The 22,715-nt window shown below is 41.3% G+C and overlaps 1 protein-coding gene across 1 annotated transcript in view; it reads left to right on the top strand.

Moving 5' to 3' along the window:
• cdc16 (cell division cycle 16 homolog (S. cerevisiae)) overlaps nt 1-22,715 on the top strand; it is a 72,508-nt gene that overhangs the window by 41,597 nt on the left and 8,196 nt on the right. The window contains exons 12-14 of the mRNA XM_060826485.1: nt 1,894-2,019; nt 5,335-5,487; nt 10,980-11,043. Coding sequence (XP_060682468.1) covers nt 1,894-2,019; nt 5,335-5,487; nt 10,980-11,043 — 343 coding nt within the window. The remainder of the gene's footprint in view (nt 1-1,893; nt 2,020-5,334; nt 5,488-10,979; nt 11,044-22,715) is intronic.

Genomic DNA, 22,715 nt, shown 5'->3' on the forward strand with positions numbered 1-22,715 from the left:
TCAACCTATCTAAAGCCCTTTGTAGACTGCGTCATTTTTATTACTAACATTTATGTTATCAGCAAATTTGGTGATAGTAGGTTCACCTCTGTCACCAAAGTCTTTAATATATATTCTCGATAATTGTGACCCCAGACTGATCCCTCGGGCACTCCATGAGTTTTCATTGTCATCCTGAAAATGCCCTTTTGTCCTAACTCTGTCTTTGAACAGTTATCCAATCTTCTATCATTACCAGTATACTACCCCCAACACGGTGTGCTCTTATCTTAAGTAGCCTTAAGTGTGGTCCCTCATTGAACACCTTTTGAAAATTCAAATATATTACATCTACTGGTTCCCCTTTATCCTGATTTTTACTTCCTCAGGTAATTCTAACACATTCATCAGGGATGATTTCCCCTTCATGAAAGCATGCTAAATTGGCTTGTTTTATATTATGTGTTTCTAAATGCTCAGCCGTGGCATTTTGTTTATAGATTCTAATGTTTTCCCAATTATAGATGTTAAGATAACTGACATGTGGTTACCTGTCTTTTTGTCTCCCTTCTGTTTAGAATAAGGGTGTTACACTGGCATTTCTCCAATCTCTGGGACCTTTCTAGAATCTAAAGATTTTTTCAACTCTTCTGCCATTTCCTGGTTCCTCATTATTATTTCTGTGCTTCATACTCTAAATCACAGAGAGAACAGCAAGTAGTGATAGACTTTGAGAAGAATCCCGAGGCCCCCGAAGTTTCATTTTTGCCTTGAAGATCTTTCAAAAGCATGGTTTTGGTCTAATAAGGCAGAATGTGCATCTAGGACATAACATGTCATTGAAGGGAAAAGTGAGGACTGCAAGTACTGGAGATCAGAGTCAGGATTGTGGTGCTGGAAAAGCATAGCAGGTCAGGCAGCATCTGACGAGTAGGAGAGTCTACGCTTTTGGCATAAGTCCTTCATCAGGAAATCTCCTGCTCCTTGGATGCTGCCTGACTTGCTGTGCTTTTCCAACACCACACACTCAACAACGTACCATTCAAGATCAGTGTTGGAAATATTTTTCTCCAGCAAAATGATTTTGTTAAAGTTTACTTGTTTATGGGTTTCTATGATCAATTTTGTTTCCTGAGGTTATTTAGAGCATCTGAGGAGTTTGAACATAATTGTCTTCTTAAAGGTGGGGTAGACTAGCTGACATGTTCTTGCATGTCAATAAATTACAAAAAGTACAATAAATTAAAAACTCTGTAGTCACTTCAGGGTTTTTAGATTATTGTCAAAACTGTCTTTTCGAAATGTTGAGATTTTTCTAGTTTAAACATCGTCCTAAATTGAAAAATAGTTGGTGTAGTGTTGGTTGGGTGCATTGTCTCTGTGTGCTCAGCATACTTGCAGGGCAATGTAATTTGCACTAAAGTAGTATGTTTGAGATTGTTACAAATTACAGAACCAGAACCAGGGTCTGGGATCAGGCTTGACAGAGTAAAGGTACACAGTTAGGACATAGCAGAGATTGACATTTTTAATGGGCAAAGGTATCAAAGGATATGGACTAAAGGTAGGCAGATGAAACTGAGGTACCTACTAGTTATAATCTGAGTGAATGGACACACCTGAAAGGCTATATGGCTTCCTCTTGTATCGAACATAGGACATGCAGTGATTGGAAGTTATTGACTGTTTCAATTGTGTGAAGAGCTAGTTCTGTGCTGGCTTTCTGATCACATTCCTCAACCCTTTTAAATTAGAAAAAAGATTTGATTTAAGCTTTATTGTCATTGTTCTAACTGCTCCCTTTTCAGTGAAATTGTTAATCCCTTGAGTCACTCATAACTTTTACAGTAATTCCTATTGATTTGCTAAGACTCTTGGCTTGTTTCTCTAATCGGAGTTGTTCTAACCTTTCAGTAAAGCCACCACCCTTGAGCGAACCTATGGGCCAGCATGGATTGCCTATGGCCATTCCTTTGCAGTAGAAGGAGAACATGACCAGGCCATGGCTGCCTATTTCACAGCAGCACAGTTAATGAAAGGGTAAGTGTTGGCTCACCACTGCAATCATGAAACTTCAGTCGGTTAATTTACTCTTCACCTCCTAGTGATCCCCATCAAGCTTCTAGATTTCAGCCAAACAGCATTCTTCATTTTTTGCTATGAAGTGCATGATTTGAAGTCTTGATTGTGGATATGGTCTGCTGATATGATCTCCAAAACTCATGCTAACATACCTTTTTTATAACATTTCTGTTTTCTCTCCAACATTCGCCAGTCTTCAAGTCTTGGTCAGCTCAGTTCAGTTGCTCACACGCACACCTTTAAATCTGAATGTATGCTCGCAAGCCTCTCTAGGGTTTGTGTGTGTAATCTAGGCTGACCCTTTGCCACATTGAGGGAGAAGAGGCGCTGTCTTTCGTTTCGGACTAAAAGAGGCTTCTCTGCCTGTTTTAACGTAAAAGTCTTGTAATGCCATTGAGAAAAGAATGGGAGTCTTTACCTTTCAGCTCAGCAACTATAGCACATTTCAAAATGATCAGAGCGCTTAGCAACATTCTCAGGCTGTGAAGAGGCTCTAACTATGACCAGGTCTATTCACTTTTCATGTTTTGAAATATATCAGATCCTCACAGTAATACCCATCACCTCCTGAAATGGTGTGTTGTCCCTGTGGTACTCAGGGCATTTTGTTCAGAAGTAGAACATTGAAAATTAAATGATTAAATTAACGGAACAGAAGGAGATAAATCTGCTAATTTAGAACTGTCCAATTTCATCCCAAATTCCAGATTTTCCCTGTGATCTTGCAATTTATTTCTGTTGAAGTGCACCTCTTCCTAAACGTACCTATTCCACCATCTGATCTGATTCCACCACCCCCTCATTGTAGTATGCAGACATTTATCCTCCATTTTTTCTCTAGTTCTTGCTGGTGATTTGTGATCTGTCACTCTGGAGAGTGATTCACTTCAGAATGGAAGCAGTTTCTTCTACTTTACTCAGTCGTTTTTTTTTTGTTAACACCTTTATTGAACCCTCTATTAACCTTCTCCGGTGTCAAGAAAATAATTCCAGCTTTTGCAATCTCTTCATGTAACTGAGGCCACTCATCCATGGTATTTTTTGAGTAAACCTCTCCGGAAAATCCAAGACTTTGACATCATTCCCTAAGTGAGAGGCCCCATATTGGCAACAGTTTATAAGATTTTGCATATTTTCCATTTTTATATTCCATGTTTCTATTTTCAAAGCCAGTAATTCATACGTTAGTATTCAATTTATCAATTTGCATTCATGCACCACTACTGAAGTTGAGGCATATTACCATTGCGTATTTTCACTGTTAGCTTTTCCTAGTCCAGTATTCATAACAATTGAAATGCTGTTGTGTTCTGATCTTTGTCAGCAAGCAGCTTTCCCATTTGTAATATATATTATTCACCCATGTCAGATCCAGCACCGATTTCTTCCCTTCTGGACTGAAAACATATTCATTGTGGATCTCTTTCTGCATATTTTAATGTCAGCCTACTTGTCCTTTACTCTGTTCTTAGAGTAATTGTAGTCACCTTCTTTTGCCATTCACTTAATTTTAACATTTCTCTTCAGTTTCTCAAAGTTTGCTCATCTTCTTGCTCTCTGTATGTTGGGGTCAGGAGTAAATAATCTGTTCTTTAACTCCAAATAGAATTCAATCTTTGAGTCTCTCTGCTTAGTTGCAAAGTGATCCTTGATCAATGCTGCCACGCACATTCCAACTCTGTCCATTTGCATCATTTTGTTTCACTTCTCTGTATGACCTGAATACATGCTCTCTTTGACCAGGAATGTTCAGTTCCCATTCCTGCTCCTGTTAAAGCCAGGCTTATTCAAACAAAGAACGACTGCAGAATTCCAGTTTGCAGATGGATCTGTTTGTGTCCTTCGGTCACAAAGTCACATGAGTATGCAGGTGTAGTTAAGGCTGGGTGCAGATACTAGAATCTGTACTAAAAACAAAAAATGCTGGAGACCATATGCAACCCTTTATTATGAGATGAATTGAACATAAAAGTCAGGACAAAACAATGAACTGCGGATGCTCAAAATCTGAAATGAAAGCAGAAATTGTTGAAGAACCTCAGCATCTGTGGAGAGGAAACAACATTAACATTTTGAGTCCAGCGACCCTCCTTTGGATCCGTTCTGAAGAGAGTCACTAGACTCGAAACATTGAGTCTGTTTTCTCTCCACTGAGTTTCTAGCTTCCAGCAATTTCTATAAATCTAAGGATGTTCTGCTTCAGTTAAACAGGACATTGGTGAGACCATAAGCTCAAATACTGTGCAGTATTGATCTCTTCCTTTCTTTATTTCAGGAAGGGTGTAAACCTACTGGCGATAGTTTGGAGTAATCTTACTCGATTGATTAGCTTGATAATTTGAATGAGCGGGTTGTCTTATGAAGAAAGATTGGATAAACTGGGCTCATTTCTGGAGTTCAAACTTGACTTGAGTGAAGTGTATCAGACCTTGAATGTCTTGACAAGGTGGATGTGGAATGGGTATTTCCTCTTGTAGTTAGGTTTAAAACAATAGGGCAAGATATTTAATAATTTGGGATTGCTCTTTTAGCAGTTTGTTTTTGCTGAGAGTGCAACTTTAGAACACTGGAATTCTGTCTCAGAAATTGGCGGAGACGGTATCATTGCATGTTTTTAAGGCAGAGATAGATTGATTCCTTTGCTGATAAGATTGTAAGTTTATAGGGGGTAGACTTGAATGTGGAATTAAAATACACATCAGCTCTGATCATTTTGAATAATGGAGCGGGTTCATGGGGCTGAATGGCCAACTTCTGATAATTTGTATGTTCATAAGGAAGATCTTGTAGTTGTCGCAAGTTTATTTTAATACAGCAATCCTTTCTTTAACATGTTTGCATTTCAGCACCGAGCTGACTTTGCTTTCTCCCTGCAACTTAACTGGTGTTTTGTCCTATTTGTTCCCTTTCTTTCTGCTGCCCCTCCCTTGGTTAATGTAGTTTAACACCTCCCCCACAGCATTAGTTTTCCTCCCTGCAAATGCATTGATTCTCTTTCTGCACTCCAAACTCAATCTCAGCTCTCTTTCAGTTTTGCATATTGGAGTTATATCAGGAGACTTGAAGTATCATTTGTCTCATACATTTAAAAAAAATTACTAAATTCTAAAGCCCATGTGACCATCATTTAGTTTTTATGTGAATAAAGCAAGTCTTGATTTGCAAGCATTTCTGTGCATGATCTATAATGCTGTTCTATTTACTGGATGTGATTTTATATATGCCTCCTCAGAAAGAACTGCAGTTAGAAATTGTGCATTCTGTTGCTTGCAGGTGTCACTTACCAATGTTGTATATTGGCCTTGAATATGGACTAACCAATAATTCTAAACTGGCAGAAAGGTTTTTCAGTCAGGCCTTGAGCACTGCACCCGAGGACCCTTTTGTTCTTCATGAGATGGGAGTTGTGGCTTTTCAAAACGCAGAGTAAGTATTTCAGAATGTCTTAATTTGCATGCACGTGATCAGCTTAGAAATTTACGTGGCTGCTCGATGTCACTAGTTGAATTCTTGCTGAAATTCAGAATGCTTAAGTAGAGAGAATGTGTAGATATTAGAAATGTTGCATTACCCACTATTCCTGAAACATACTAGAAAATAAAAACTTTGCCAGTGAAATGGAATTACAAGAATTGGTTCCAGATAACTGCATGTACGCCATGAGTCAGATGATTCCAAATTGTGCCTGGGTATTCAAATCTTTCTCTTTTTTACACTTCTTTTGGTATTCTAAGTTACACTGGTTGTTTTCTCTGTCTCTTGCACCGTGCTACTTGAAATTCAACAACTTTTTGTCTATTTTTTGTCAGATTAGTGATCGTTTACTTTATTCTCTAATTTCAACATGTCACCAAAAATTGTGAAACATTTGCTCATGGGAAGACAAACCACATCTTGAAGTCACACAAGGTCATCAAGCTAGTGTTATTTATAATTCACATACAATGTTACTTATTGTTAGCAAAAGGAATATGGGGTGATGAGAATTTCTTTTGCACAGCCATGATGATCTGGAATAAGCTGCATGAAATGACATTGGAATCAGATTTAGTAATCTGAAATCCAACAATTTGGTCCACCACGCCATTCTCAAGAGCAATTAAGGAGGATCAACAAATGATGCCCTGGCCGGTAATGTTCGTTTCCCCTGAAAGAATTAAAACAAAAAACTTTTAAAAGACAAGCTGATAATACTTTGAGAAACTTTGCAGTGTTGTGTAGAATGAGCAGGGAATGGGACTACCCGTACATGGATAGTTCTTTCAAGAAGCGATGGCATAAAATGGATTCTGGTAGCATGCAGTTCAAAGATACAAAGGAACAAAGTGCAGGATAATTATGTGTGTCCTGTAAGGTAGGTGCATTGTTACTAGAACTGAAAACCTAACATACAAGCCAAGCACTTACAATGTCTTACCCAGAGTCAAAAACTGAAGTATTTATCCAGTGAAGAGGGATTAAGTGCTGTTGAAGTCTAGACCAGAAATGCAATCTTAATGTTTTTAAAATTCATTTGTGGGATGTGGGGGGTCTCTGGCTGACCAGCATTTATTGCCTGCCTCTAGTTGCCTTTGATATGGCAGTGAGCTGCCTTCTTGACCTGCTGCAGTCCACCTGCTGTGTGTTGACCCACAATACTATTAGGAAGGGAGTTCCAGGAATTTAACCCAGCAACAGTGAAGGAACGGTGATATGTTTCCAAGTCAGATGGTGAGTACCTTGGAGGGGAACTTGAAGGTGGCAGTGTTTCCATATATCTGCTGCCCTTGTCCTTCTAAGATGGAAGTCGTCATGGTTTAGAAGGTGTTGTCTGAGGACCTTTGGTGAATTTCTGCAGTGCATCTTGTCGATAGTACACAGTGCTGCTACTGAGCATCAGTGGTGGACGGAGTGGATGCTTGTGGATGTACTGCCAATCAAGTGGCTGTTTTGCCCTGGATGGTGTTAAGCTTCTTGAGTATTGTTGCGATTTCATCATCCAGGCAAGTGGGGAGTGTACTCCTGACTTGTGCCTTGTAGATGGTGGACAGGCTTTGAGGAGTCAGGAGGTGAGTTACTTGCTGCGTATTCCTAGCTTCTGACTTGCTCTTGTAGCTACTGGGTTTATGTAGTGAGTCCAGGCGAATTTCTGATCAATAGTAACCCCCAGCATGTTGATATTATGGGAATTAAGGCATGGTGGTTAGATTGCCTGTTATTGGTGATGGTCATAGCCTGGTATTTTTTGGCATGAATGTTACTTGCCACTTGCCAGCCCACGCCTGGATACTGTCCTGATCTTATTGCATTTGGACATGGACTGCTTCAGTACCTGACGAGTCACAGTGCTGAACGTTGTGCAATCTTTGGTGAATATCCCCACTTCTGACCTTATGGAGAGAAGGTCTTTGATGAAACAGCTAAAGGTAGTTGAGCCAAGGACACTATCTTGAGGAACTCCTGCAGAGATGTCCTGAAGCTGACATGACTGATTTCCAACAGCCATGACCATCTTTCTATGTCTCAGGCATGACTCCAACCACCAGAGAGTTTGCCCCCTGATACCCATTGATTCCGGTTTTGCTCGGGCACTTGATGTCAAGAGCTGTCAGTCTCACCTTACCTCTGGAGATCAGCTCTTTTGACTGTTTGGACCAAGGCTGTAATGTGGTCAGGAGTTGAGTGGCCCTAGCAGAACCCAAACTGGGCGGCGTAGAGCAGGTGATGCTTGATAGCACTGATGATCGTGTGTTGACTAACAGGACGATAATTGGCCAGGTTAAATTTGTCCTGCTTTTATGTACAGACTTACCTGGGTCGTTTTCCATACTGTCGGGTAGGCACCAGAGTCATAACTGTACTGGAACAGCTTGGCTAGGGGAGTGGCAAGTTCTGGAGCACAAGTCTTCAGTACTAATGTCAGGGCCCATAGCCTCTGCAGTAATGTGTGTCTTCAACTGTGTCTTGATATCAACATGGAGTGAATTGAATTGGCTGAATAGTGTATCCATAATACTGGGGACCACTGGAGCAGGCCAAGATGGAACATCTATTTGGCACTTCTAGCTGAAGATTGCTACGAAAGATTTCAGCTTTAACTTTTGCACTGATGTGCTATGCTCTTCTATCATTGAGGTTGGGATATTTGTGGAGCCGCCTCCTCCAGTGAGTCATTTTATTGTCCACTACCATTCACAACTGGATGTGGCAGGACTGCAGAGCTTATATCTGATCCATTGGTTGTGGGATTGCTTAGCTCTGTTGCTTCTAATGCTGTTTGGCATGCAAGTAGTCCTGTTTGGTGGTTTTACAAGGTTGATATCTCATCTTTGGTTATGCCTGGTGCTGCTCCTTGTAAGCCCTCCTGCACTGCCCATTGAACCAGGGTTGAACCCCTGGCTTGATTATAATGGTTGAGTGGAGGTTATGCTGGGCCATGATGTTACAGATTGTGCTGGAGTACAAATGTGCTATTGATGTCCTACAGCACCTTACAAATGCTCAGTCTTGAGTTGCTAGATCTGTTCGAAGGCTGTCCCTTTTAGCACAGTGATAGGGCCATACAGCGCAATGGAGGTTATTCTCAATGTGAAAGGGGCACTTGATCTCCACGAGAGCTGTGTGGTGGTTGCTCTTACCGATACTGTCATGGACAGTTGCATCTGCAGCTGGTATGGAAGTTATTCTGGCAGTTATGTGGTTGCAATGCATGCCCAGGATCATGTTCCAGGGCTCCAGTAACAGATAATGGTAGTGCATTGTGATAGGTTAGCTAAATCACTGGGAGATGAGCTAATGCTGAAGATGATGGTGTTGTAATGTGATAGGTTAACTGTGATGGAGAGAACTAGTGTGGCAGACAATGATTAGTTTAAAAAGGCAAAGCAAGCCAGCGTGATTGGGTAGGCTAATGCCATTAGATAAGCACAGGAAGAATAACTGTATAAATTGCAGGAGATGAAGGAGATTGTGGGGAGTCAGGAAGACGTTTTGATGGCATCTTCAGCTTTGATTTTGCAAGATTAAACCTTAATTTTGTGAAGGATTTTCTGCATCTCCTGGTAACTTTTTTTATGGAGCATTGAGTGATTCTTCCACAATACTGGTAGATTGGTAAGGATGAGGTTAAGTCTGTTTTTCCCTCTTGGTTCCCTCACCACCTGCTGCAGACCCAGTCTAGCAGCTATGTTGTTTAGGACCCGGCCAGCTCGATCTGTAATACTGCTGCCGAGCCACTCTTGATGGTGGACATTGAAATGCCCCACCCAGAGTACACTTAGTGCCCTTGCCATCCTCGGTGCTTCCTCTAAGTGTTGTTCAACATGGAGGAGTACTGAGTCATCAGCTGAGGGAGGAAGGTACGTGGTAATTAGCAGGAGGTTTCCTTGTCCATGTTTAACCTGAAGTAATGAGACTTCATGGGATCTGGAGTCAATGTTGAGGACTCCCAAGGCAATTCCCTCATGACTGGATAACAGATATGTCCTGCCAGTGGGATACCTCAAATCCAGGGATGGTGATGGTGGTGTCTCAGATATTGTCTGTAAGGTATGATTCTGTGAGTATGACTGTGTCAGGCTGTTGCTTGACTAGTCTGAGATAGCTCTCCTAGTTTTGGCTCAAGCCCCCAGATGTTAATAAGGAGGACCTGCAAGGTTGGCAGGGCTGTTTTTGCCATTGTCTTTTCCGGTGCCTATGTTCATACCAGGTGATCCGACTGGTTTCATTTATTTGACACTTTGTAGCAGTTGGTAAAAATGAATGGCTTTCTTGGCAATTTTAGAGAGCAACTGAGAGTAGGCCAGACCAGGTGTGGGTGGCAGATTTACTTCTCTGAAGGAAAATCGTGAGCCAAATGGGTTTTTATTTTGACAATGATTTCATGGTCATTAGTAATTTCTTCATATCAGATTTTTTTTATTGAATTCAAATTCCACCATCTGCTTTAGTTGGATTCGAACCCGGGTTCCCAGAACGTTAGCTGGGTTTCTGGATTAATAGTCTTGCGATAATGCCATTGGGTCATCACCTACCCTAAATCTCACAGGAAATCCAAAACTGGTATCTACCAAATCGGATAGTCACTAGTAAATCCAATAGGAAATTCAGGGAGAAAATCTTTATCCCCAGAGTGGATACCACATGGAGTGATTTGAGGTGTCCCCGTGTCCCCCTGACCCCCGGCAGCCGGAATGGACACCAACAGTGAGACTGCTGCTGCCTTTGTGGGGTAAGTCTCCAAGTAGCTGGAAATATGTTGCTGGAAAAGCGCAGTCTCCAAATAGCCGACAATGTTGGAGAGAATATCTGAGGAAGGGAGGGTTTAGGGTTCACCCCTGTGTAGAACTCCAGGGAAAATCTGGGGAGAGAGAGGGAGGGCTGGAGGTCAGTCATTTGGAGATGGAGAAGTCCAGGACTGTTCTCAGCAGCATTTCAGTGAGTCGAGTTTGTTTTTAATCATTTGTAACTCTAATCAAAAGACGCGATCAGGACTAAAAGAGCTCTTTGATTGTAATGATTCTATCGGGATCTTGAGATCTCCTTTGGATAATCCGATATTCAGATAATCCGATATTCAGATAATCCGATATTCAGATAATCCGATATTCAGATAATCCGATATTCAGATAATCAAGGTTCCTCTGTATATTGGCACAAAGCCATCCAAATAGCCAGATTGTAGCAATTGCAACATGATGCATTGACAGGGTTTTAACAAATTCTACATGTATCCATAGGAAATCACAATGGGAAAAGTGGGGTTATGGGAATTAACAAGCCAACTGAAGAAAAGAGAAAACATTTGTAGGAATAAGGACTTTAATATATTTAACATCAGATAAAAGGATGTGTCATGTCAGGAAGTCAGAATACATGGGTGTCTTTTAAGGTGTTCCGTTTTATTTTTGCTAAAATTAGTTCAATTCATTTTGTTTCAGCTGGAAGGCGGCGGAGAAGTATTTTCTGGATGCATTAGATAAAGTGAGAGCAATTGGAAATGAGGTAATTCATTTATTTCATATTTCCAAATATAAAGAACTTTTTTTAATATGGGTTTACAGCACATTTCACCAAGTAGCTGAATATAATATATTGCAATATAATAAAGCAAAGATGAAACAAATTAGACTGCAATTTTTAACGTTTTAATTTTCTTTCATTTGAGAGGAATTTGTTTTGAGGTGTAAGTGCATGAATTTTGAATAGCGTCACCTTCAAGTAATAAGTAGGATATTGTATCAACTTTGTATTATTTGTATTTGGGCGGCATGGTGGCTCAGTGGTTAGCACAGCTGTCTCACAGAGCCAGGGACCCAGGTTCAGTTCCAGCCTTGGGTGACTGTGTGGAGTTTGCACATTCTCCTCGTGTCTGCGTGACTTCCCCCCCCAGGTGCTCTGGTTTTCTCTCTGTCCAAAGATGTACAGGTCAGGGTGGATTGGCCATGCTAAATAGCCCATAGCCTCCAGGGATGTGCAGCTTGATGGATAAGCAATGGAAAATGGAGGGTTACAGGATTAGGAAAAGGGAGTTGGTCTGGGTCGGATGCTGTTCGGACGTTTGGAGTAGACTTGATGGGCCAAATGGTCTGCTTCCACAGTGTACGGATTCTATGGTACTAACTGGTTGTTTAAACTGCAATACAGCAGGAAGATATGAACATTGGAATTTTATTCAGCTACCGGACACTATTTGTAATTTGTTACGTGTGTCAGTTTGAGTTTAATCCCATGGTGGGCTATGAATCTATGTTACCAGAAAATTAGCCTTGGTTCTGGATTACTTCTCCTGTGATCACCTCCCATCACTTCCACATTATTGTTGCCATTTTGTCCCCAGCTTTGGTTTATTCCATTTCCCCTCTGACTTTTCATCTGAATCAAATAATCCTTTTCACTAACCATGCCAACGGGAAACCCAAAGACTTTTCTAGTGTGTCACATCTGCAATAAGTTTTTAGGCATGTGGTTGAAAAGTTGTATATTTAAATTGGCTGCTGCAAATAATTTGTAATTTTTTTTATTTCTCCATCCCTCCCTCTACCAAACTCTGACTAAAGTCTATTCTTTTTGTTTCAAAGTTATTCATCCAGATATTAATTTGAGATTGTGGAACAATACTTATACTATTTTATTAAGAGTGCTTAGACAATAAGCAGTTTGTATGGTTCTTCCAGGAATGTGACTTAGTAATTCAAGTATTGTCCTCATGCTGCAGGGATCCACATTATCTGTATTTACCATCTGGAACAGGTTGACATTTAGTTAATTTCTTGAGGCAACAGTAGAGAGTCCTTGCTAAAGGCCTGTAAGAGGCAGCGTAAGATCATTTGTAGAATTCTAAGAATGTGGAGTAGAAAGAGAATATTCATTCCCTCAAACCTGTTTCACTGTTCAGTTATGTTATGATTGATCTTACCTTGATCTTCATTTACTTCCTTGGGTTCCTTTTAACGCTTAATTCTGCTCCCCAATAAAGCTGTATCACAAAGTCAAATGTCAAATCTCCCAACTAGCTTTTTGATGGATGGAGCATGTTTCAAAATTTCGTTTTATGCGTGGCGAAAACTGCTAGCTCTCATGTTAACTGTAATACCCAAGCAGGAGATCCTCGTCTCTTTCCATTACTCACCAAAATCATGGCTGATGCCTCCTAGCTCTGAATCTCGTAATACTTTTCAAGATTAGGGTAGTGCTGGAAAAGCACAGCAGGTCAGGCAGCATCCAAGGCCTGCTGTGCTTTTCCAGCACCACTCTAATTTTCACTCTGATCTCCAGCGTTTGCAGTCCTTACTTTCGCCTCTTAATACTTTTGCCCAACAGAAATCTCAGTTCTAAACTTTTCGAATTGATTCCCGCTCTGAATACCCATTTGGGAATGGACGAGAAGAGATTCAAAATTCCCATTACTTGTTTTGTGTGGACAAGTGCTTCCTGATATTACCCCGAATAGCCTGACATTTAACTTCAGATTCTTCCTCTTCACTTTCAAAGGGACTTCATAGAAATTGCAACATTTAAAAGGCGTCTGGATGGGTATATGGAATGGTCACGTTAGAGGACACCGAAGTGATTCCAGCTGTTCCTCATGTTCTGAAACTTGAAGCTTGGGATCTTCGAGTTGGAAGGGCTTGGAGGGACATGGGCCGGGTGCTGGCAGGTGGGACTAGATTGGGTTGGGATATCTGGTCGGCATGGATGGGTTGGACCGAAGGGTCTGTTTCCGTGCTGTACATCTCTATGACTGCACAAAAAAAAATGGGTTTTCCGTGACATTGCCTTGTTAACCAGTCAGCACCCTCTTATATTCTTCACAGCAGGAACGATGATAATGGTTACATCACAGACTTTGTTTAGGGAAATAAAGAAGTTACAAATTATAAAATGAAGGCCCATTTTCTTCTTGGTGTTTCCCCTATATGGGATTATTACTGAAATCAGTGCAGTCAAATGACTGATCAGTTGTTCAGCATTTTCCCCGAAGTAATTAAATTACCACACCCATTTATTTTTAGGTTGCAATTTTGCAAGTCATTTCCACTTCACCGTCATGAAACAGATTAACATGTTCTTTGCATGCAGGATCTTGGCAAATGTTTGCATTTTTTCTTGCAATGAAATTGCAAAACATTTGTGGACATTGTTGCAACACTCTCCTAATGTATACATGCATGAAATATTGTCAATCCTACCAAAAAGTCCCAAAACTGCTGGAAATAATCAGATCAGGCAGCATCAGGAGGAAGGGAATAACATTTCAGGTTGATGATGGCCTGTCAAAGGACTTGATAAGTATTTACAGCATTTTCTGTTTTCCTTTCTCCTACCCTATCTGACGGCCATGTTCCCTTGCCTTTTGCACCTTCTGTAGTTCTGGGATTGACTAAATCCTGGAATGGTCACGTTAGAGGACACTGAAGTGATTCCAGCTGTTCCTCAAGTTCTGAAACTCGAAGCTTGGGATTTTTGAGCTGGCAACACTTAGTACGCACATGATTATCCGGAAAATGGGAACTGTGCAGATCAAATGTAAAAACATTCAGGCTAGCAATCGGAAAACACTGACCTTTAAAATACTAAAAGATTTGACACTGTGCTCAAAAGATCAAAGGAGTTGATGCTTGAATTATTAACCTGTGAAAATCTTAAACTGCTGAAAGACTGCAACCCTAAAATAGCAAAGTTCTATCTATCAATGTCAAGCACAACAAGGAATGAGTAATTTACTGAAACTAACTCACATTGGCCTGTTGGTGACAATCCACTCACTCTGTCAGTCACTATCAGACTTTCGTAGGCTTTGAATATTTCTTAGGCACAGGAATGTGACTTAAAAAAAACTGTTCTAGATGGAAGCACTAATTCAGTGCTTCTCTCTGATGAACGTGTTCTCTTTGTCATAATGTGAAGATGAAATATCAGTTGTTGTTTCATAGCTACTTTTATGGAAACGTTTTATAGCAGTAAACTTATACAGACTTGTCAATACCCTCCTGTTACTGCGTGTTTCACAATTTTAATATCTCCTGATGACTCATGCCATTATGATGAAAGCATGTTGTTGATGTTATTGGAACAATGATTTGGAGGTCTTGACAGGAGTTATAAACATACCTCTGCTCCTTTGGAATTAAAGTTAATTCGTAAATCTGCAGCAAAATTTACTATCACTCATAGTGTCCGAGTTTAAATAAAAACCCATCTGGATCATAGTCTCCTTTTAGGGAAGGAAATCTGATGTTCTTTGTTAGTCGTATCTGTGTATAAGTCCAAACCCACAGAAATGTGATTGATTCTTAAACTGTCTTCAGAAATTTCCTAGCAAGACAGTCATTTGTTCTCAAGAGGGTGACTGACTGCTGTGTGTGATACTAACTTTGGAGAAGTTGTTGACAATGAGGTTGATACCATTTGAATCCTTCTTCCATATACCAGCTCCTCAGCCATGCATTCATCTGCTCTATCCTCCTATTCCTGCCTTCACTAGCTTATGGCACCAGGAGTAATCCAGATATTACCACTATCGAGGACCTCCTTTTTAAATTCCTGCCTAACTCTCTGTAATCTCCCTTCTGAATCTCAACGTTTTCCCTTCCTATGTCATTGGTTCCAATGTGTACAATGACCTCTTGCTGGCCCCTCTCCCCCATGAGAACATTCTGCACCCTCTCTGAGACATCCTTGATCCTGGTATCAGGGAAGCAACACACCATTCTGATTTTTCGCTGCTGGCCACAGAAACGTCAGTCTGTACCTCGGACTAGAGAGTCCCCGAACACAATTGTACTCTTCGAACCTGGCGTACCCCTCATTGCATTAGAGCCAGTCTCAATACCAGAAACTTGGCAGTTCGTGCTACGTTCCCCTTACATTTTCCAAAACAGCATACTTGTTTGAAATTATGAGGGGCATGGATAGGGTAAGTAGACAAAGTCTTTTCCTTGGGTGGTGGAGTCCAGAACTAGAGGGCGTAGGTTTAGGATGAAAGGGGAAAAGTATAAAAGACACCTAAGGGGCAACTTTTTCACGCAGAGGGTGGTACGTGTATGGAATGAGCTGCCAGAGGAAGAAGTGGAGGCTGGTACAATTGCAACATTTAAAAGGCATTTGGATGGGTATATGAATAGGAAGGGTTTGGAGGGATATAGGCCTGGTACTGGCAGGTGGGACTAGATTGGGCTGGAATATCTGGTTGGACCAAAGGGTCTGTTTCCATGTTGTACATCTGTGACTCTATTTGATTACAATAGGACATTTGATTTGCTAGCAGAGTAGACATAAAAATGATAGATAGAATTTCATGCAAAGAACTGAGAGGTGATGCATTTTGGCAGAGAAATTGGCGACAGGCAATATAGATGTAATGACACGTCTAAGGAGGGACCTGGAGATTCACACCCTCTCTGAGACATCCTTGATCCTGGTACCAGGAGTCTTTTCAAATAGTGGGATGTAGTATGAGGTAATTAGCAAAATGTATGGGACCTTGGGGTAATAATTAGAGATTAGATTAGACTTACAGTGTGGAAACAGGCCCTTCGGCCCAACAAGTCCACACCGACCCGCCGAAGCGAAACCCACCCATACCCCTACATTACCCCTTACCTAACACTACGGGCAATTTAGCATGGCCAATTCACCTGACCCGCACATCTTTGGACTGTGGGAGGAAACCGGAGCACCCGGAGGAAACCCACGCAGACACGGGGAGAACGTGCAAACTCCACACAGTCAGTCGCCTGAGTCGGGAATTGAACCCGGGTCTTCAGGCGCTGTGAGGCAGCAGTGCTAACCACTGTGCCACCGTGCCGCCCACAATGTTGAGTATAAAAGCAGGAAAGATTTGCTGAACATTTATGAAGCCCCAGTTAGGCCACACTGAAGTATTGGTACCGGTTCAGATCACTACTGTTGAGAAAAGATGCAAGGGTCCTTGAGAAACCGCAGAGAATTACTAGAATAATTCAGGGATGAGAGGCTTTAATAATAAAATTAGCTTGAAAGAGCTGGGGTTGTTCTCATTGAGGGAAGATTTGACTGCGTTATGCAAAATTGTGACAGGTGACAGTAAACAATGAAAGTCTGTTCTCATTTGCTGATTTAACAAAGACAGTGGAATCTGGATAAGTCTCTGGGCAAGGTATGCAAAGGGAATTTGGAGGAAGAACTTTTTTTATACAATGCGTGACAATGATCTGGAACTTGATGCACATGAAGGGGTGATTGTGGAAACAATCGATGATTTAAGAAAGAAATAGAATGGCCACTTACGCAAAATAATTATAAATTGCAAGGACAAGGGAACAGAATGAGAAAATGGGACTGATTAGATTAATCTACAGAGAACATAGATTTAATGGGACAAATAGGATAGTGAAGGCAGCATTTGGTATTCTTACCTTTATTGGACAATGGCTTCTTGCCAGCCCTTCTTCCCTGTGAGAACGTTCTGCACCCTCTCTGAGACATCCTTGATCCTGACACCAGGGAAACAATGCACCATTCTGCTTTTTCTCTGCTGGCCACAGAAACGTCTGTCATGTTGTGACTGTACAGGACATTGATTAGGCCAGTATTTCTGCAATTCTGGTTTCCCTGCTATTGGAAGGATGCTGTGAAACTTGAAAGGGTTCAGAGAAGGTTTGCAGGAAATTGCCAGGCATGGATAATTGGAGCTGTAGGGAGAGGCTTTTTAAGCTGGGGCTATTTTCCCTGCAGTATCAGAGACTGAGGAGTGACCTTATCAAGGTTTATAAAATCGTGAGGGACATGGATAGGGTAAATAGATAAGGTCGTTTCCCTGGTGTGGGGGGAGTCCAAAACTAGAGGGTTTAAGGTGAGAGGGGAAAGATTTAAATGAGACCTAAGGGGCAATTTTTTCACGCAGAAGGTAGTGCATATATGGAATGAGCTGCCAGTGGCCGTGGTGGAGGCTGGTGCAATTGCAACATTTAAAAGTCATCTGGATGGGTATATGAACAGGAAGTGTTTGGAGGGATATGGGCCAGATGCTGGCAAATGGGACTAGATTTATTTAGGATATCTAGTCCGCATGGATGAGTTGGACAGTTTGGTCTTTCCATGCTGTGTATCTCTATGAACATGAAATGGCCATCTCCCGTGCCTTACTAATTCTGAGTACATTTTCAGCAATTAAATCTGACATTTCGGTATCATTCATATCTTGAGACCAAATAAAAGAAAACACATATTACATCCTGCAATACTACAAGCCTTTAACTTCCTCAATCATCTCCAATTCTTTACCTGTGGTTACTTGCAAAATGATAGTGAGTGACTGCACATATTTGAATACGTGTGCGGTGTTCTGGGAGGTGCACACCATGTGTTGAAGCACAATGAATTGGCTCATTGGCAGAATGCAGACACTTGGCAACTCGTCTACACTCCAGTGTGATAATGAGCAAATGATAGATCCACAGTGGTCTCATGCTTTTCCACTAATTGAAACGATCCTATTGTGGTCCTTGAAGATGGCTAAGCATTAGGAAACAGATTAATGGTTAATTCTTTTCCGGGCTGGATGAAATTTTATAGTGGAGATTCTGATATAAATCATCTAGATCTTAGTGTGCAACGGATGCTTTCAATACTTGTGGACAACCCAAAACTTGGGAGAATTTTAAACTGCCAGGAGGACCGTATAGTACTTCAAAGAATATCAGCATGTTGGTAAAGTAGGAAAATGGGTTGCAAATGAAATCCAGTTTAAAAGATGGGGAAGTGATATACTTTTACACAAAGAATGCAGAGACGCAAAATGACATAAAGGATGGCATCCCATTATGAAGGGTGTGCAGGAGTAAAGAGATCTTGGTGTTTATGTCCATAAGTCATTAAAGGTGACAGGTTAGGTAGGGAGAGCTCTCAATAAAGCAGACAATACTTTAGGCTTCATAAATAGGGTACAGGAGTTGGGGCTGGGGATTATGATAAACTTACATAAGACGCTAGGTCAATCAATCTCAGCTGGAATACTGTGTACAGTTCTGGGTGCCACATTGTGTAAACGTCTTAGTGTAAAAAAGATTTATGAAAATGGTTCCACATTTTATCGATGAAAAAGGTTGGAGATACTGGGACTGTTTTTCCTCGAAGAGGTGAGGGATCAGAAGAGATTGGATCAAAGCTTTCAAAATGACAAGTGTCTGGACAGAGTGGATAGAGATAAACTGTTTCAAATAGAGAACCAGAGGGTACACTTTTTTAAAAAAGTGTTTCACAAGAGAAGCAAATGTGATAAGAGAAAACACTTCAAACAGCGATTTCTGAGGATCTTGAATGCGCTGCCTGGAAAAGTGATGGAGACAGGTTTCATTGAGGCATGAAAGACCCAGGATCTTCCTTTAAATTGAAATAAAGTGCAGAGTTATGGGGGAAATGCAAGGGATTGACACTCAGAGAGCTAATGTAGACACAATGGGCCAAATAGTCTCTCTCAGCTGTGTAACAATTATGATTGTCGCACATTTATGGCTACTGTATTCCTTGTTGGCTAATTTTCTGTTCAATATATTATCCTCAACATCGAGTTTTTAGTTTCTGCAATGATCTTTGATGTAGCACCTAATCAACCATCGACAGGTTCCACTATATACAAAGCTATGTTACTTCCTCAAAGAGCTGGTTAAGCAAACATGCATCTTGCAAAATCAAATAATATTTGTCCCATACAAATGCCATGCAGTGATCATCTCCAGTGAGAGATAATCCACCCCCGCTCCTTGACATTCAATTGTATTATCATCACTGGACCCCTTGCAGTCAACATCCCTGAGGGTTGATCATCCATTGACCAAAATTCAACTGCACATGATTGGCTACAAAGGCAGGCTAGAAATAGTACACTGAGTAACTTGCCTCCTGGCTCCTCAAAGCATGCCCACCATCTACAAAGCACAAGTCAAGAGTGTGTTAGCATACTCTCCACTTGCCTGGATGAGTGCAGCTCCAACAAGACTCGAGAAGCTTGACACCATCCAGGTCAAACTAGCCCACTTTGGTTGTACTTTTAGCAAGGTGTTTGATAAGGTTCCTCATGGTAGGCTCGTTCTGAACGTAAGGAGGCATGGGATACAGGGATATCTGGCTGTCTGGATACAGAATTGGCTGGTTCATTGAAGACAGAGGGTAGTGGTAAGTGGAAAGTATACAGTCTGGAGCTCAGTTACCAGTGGTGTTCCACAGGGATTGGTTCTGGGACCTCTGCCCTTTGTGATTTTTGTAAATGCCTTGGAAGAGGAAGTGGAAGGGTGGGTTAGTAAGGTTGGTGGAGTTGTGGGTAGTGTGGAGGGCTGTTCTAGGTTGTAACAAAACATTGACAGGATGCAGAACTGGGCTGATAAGTGGCACATGGAGTTCTATCTGGAAAAGTGTGAAGTTATTCACTTTGGAAGGTTGAACTTGAATGCAGAATATAGGATTAAAGGCAGAATTCTTGGCAGTGTGGAGGAACAGAGGGATCTTGGGGTCCATGTCCGTAGATCCCTCAAAGTTGCCATCCAAATTGATAGGGTAGTTAAGAAGGCATATGTGTATTGGCTTTTATTAGCAGGGGGATTGAATTTAAGAGCCACAAGGTTATGTTGCAGCTTTATAGAGCCCTGGTTCGATCAAACTGGGAATATTGTGTTCGGTTCTGGTTGCTTTAGATGTGGAAGCTTTAGAGAGGTTGCAGAGGAGATTTACCAGGGTGCTGCCTGGATTGGAGGGCATGTCTTATGAGGAAAGGTTGAGGGAGTTAGGACTTTTCTCATTGGAGAGAAGAAGAATGGGAGGTGACTTGATATCGGTGTACAAGATGTTGAGAGGCATAGATAGAGTGGATAGTATGAGACTTTTTCCTTGGCGTTTTCATGAGGGGGCATAATTATAAGGTAATTGGAGGAAGGTTTAGGGGAGATGTCAGAGGTAGGTTCTTTACACAGAGTGTTGGATGCGTGGAATGCACTGCCAGCAGTGGTAGTAGAGTCATATATATTAGAGACATTTAGGTGACTCTTAGATGAGCGCATGGAAAAGAGCACAAAGAAGGGTATGTAGGTTATTCTGATCTTAAGTGTAGGATAAAAGGCCAGCACAATATCGAGGGCCAAAGGCCTGTACTGTGCTGTAATGTTATATGTATCAGTAAGAGCAAAGCAACCAGTTTCACTTGCTGACCACAGTCCTCCATTTTACTTCCCCTGAGTAATTATTGAATTCTCTTTAAGATAAAGATTGAGTCGGTCAGCATCACGTTGCCAGGCAATTTATCCAGATCCTGACAACACATGGTGTAAAAAAGGATCTTCTAGGTTCTTCTTTGGTTCTTTTGCACATCACCTTCATTCAGGTGTTCTGGTTCCCATCTTTCTGACCGTGGGAGCAGTTTTCTCCTACATGTCTTGTATTTAGACTCATTATGACTTTGACCACCTCCATAAAATTTCCTCTCAACTTTCTCTGAGGAAAACAGCCCAAATTCTCCATTAAAAGCAAAGTATTGCAGATGCTGGAGATCTGAAGTAAAGAGAGAAAGTGTTGTAGAAAGTCAACAGGTCTGGCAGCATCTGTGAAGAGAGAAACAGAGTTAAAGTTTCAGTAAGGTTTTTTTTCTTCAGTAACTGAACTCACTCATTACCAGAACATAGATTTTTTTTCCCTGACTTTCTCCACATCCTTACTGATGCACTGCTGCCTCACAGCGCCTGAGACCCGGGTTCAATTCCCGACTCAGGCGACTGTGTGGAGTTTGCACGTTCTCCCCGTGTCTGCGTGGGTTTCCTCCGGGTGCTCCGGTTTCCTCCCACAGTCCAAAGATGTGCGGGTCAGGTGAATTGGCCATGCTAAATTGCCCGTAGTGTTAGGTAAGGGGTAAATGTAGGGGAATGGGTGGGTTGCGCTTCGGGGGGGGTCGGTGTGGACTTGTTGGGCCGAAGGGCCTGTTTCCACACTGTAAGTAATCTAATCTAATCTAATCCTTACTGAACTTCCTTGCCTAGAAGTGGTCACAATACTCCAGTTGAGAGCAACACAATGTTTTATCAAGGTTCTCCAGAGCCTCCTTGCTTTTGTACTCCATCTGTATTAATAAAGTCCAGGATCTTGTGTGCCTTATTAACCATTCACGACCTGTCTTTCCATCTTCAATGAAGCAGAAAATGCTGGAGAAATTCAACAAGTCTGACATCATCTGTCTAGCAAGAAACAGTTATTCTGTTGAGTTCGATATGACTACTTCAGAATTCTTAAACTCGATGCATTAACTCTCTTTTCTCTCTCCACAGATGATGCCAGACCTGCTGAGTTTCTCATGCATATTTTATCTTTATTTCAGATTTTTACTATCTGCAGTATTTAGCTTTTATTTGCCAACTTCAATAATCTATCCCTAAGACTACCTGCTCCTGCAACCTTTTTAGAATTGTGCCATTCATCTTATATTGTCTTGCCATGTTCTCCCCAAAAGTAGATATCTCTTCACACTTCCCTACATTAATGTTTTTTTTGGTCAATTATCCACCCATTCCTCCAACCTGTTTGTCTTTTTGAAGTCTATCCTAAATTAATACTTTCAAATTTAGTCTCATCTGCAAATGTGACCTGTATGCCAAGCCTAGGATTTTAATACAGACCAAGAAAAGAAGTGGTCATTGCACTGACCCATGGGCAACACCCACAGTATACCTTTCCCCAGACTGGGGAAAGACCCACTCTTTCAGTTTAGGAAAAGCTTGAATTTAATGAAGGATATACTAAAAGGCTCAGATGAAATTGAGTGGACAAGCTTGTGTAGTGCACAGATGCCAGCATGGGCAGGTTGGACTGAATGGCCTGTTTCTATGGTATAAACAGGCTAATGTGCTCAGAGAACTCCTCAAAGGTATATTTGAAGGTCAGGTACATCATGAAATGTTGTGTGCATATCTGCTAATGTTGAATTGGCTAAGACTGTCTTGAATGGTGAAATCTACGTTTCTTTAAAGGTTGACCTCTAAGCATCGGCTGGCATTTACAATTTGTATTTCCAGTGGTTCCTTTTTTATGTCATTATTGTATGCTAGGAATGAACAATTGAGAGATTGTAATTGTGGAACAATCATAACCTTTTGGCACAGTATTGAAGATACAATGACGGATGACCAAGTGTCCCAGAAAGGGAGAATATATCATTT

The sequence above is a fragment of the Hemiscyllium ocellatum genome, chromosome 6, assembly GCF_020745735.1.
Source record: "Hemiscyllium ocellatum isolate sHemOce1 chromosome 6, sHemOce1.pat.X.cur, whole genome shotgun sequence".
Taxonomy (NCBI): domain Eukaryota; kingdom Metazoa; phylum Chordata; class Chondrichthyes; order Orectolobiformes; family Hemiscylliidae; genus Hemiscyllium; species Hemiscyllium ocellatum.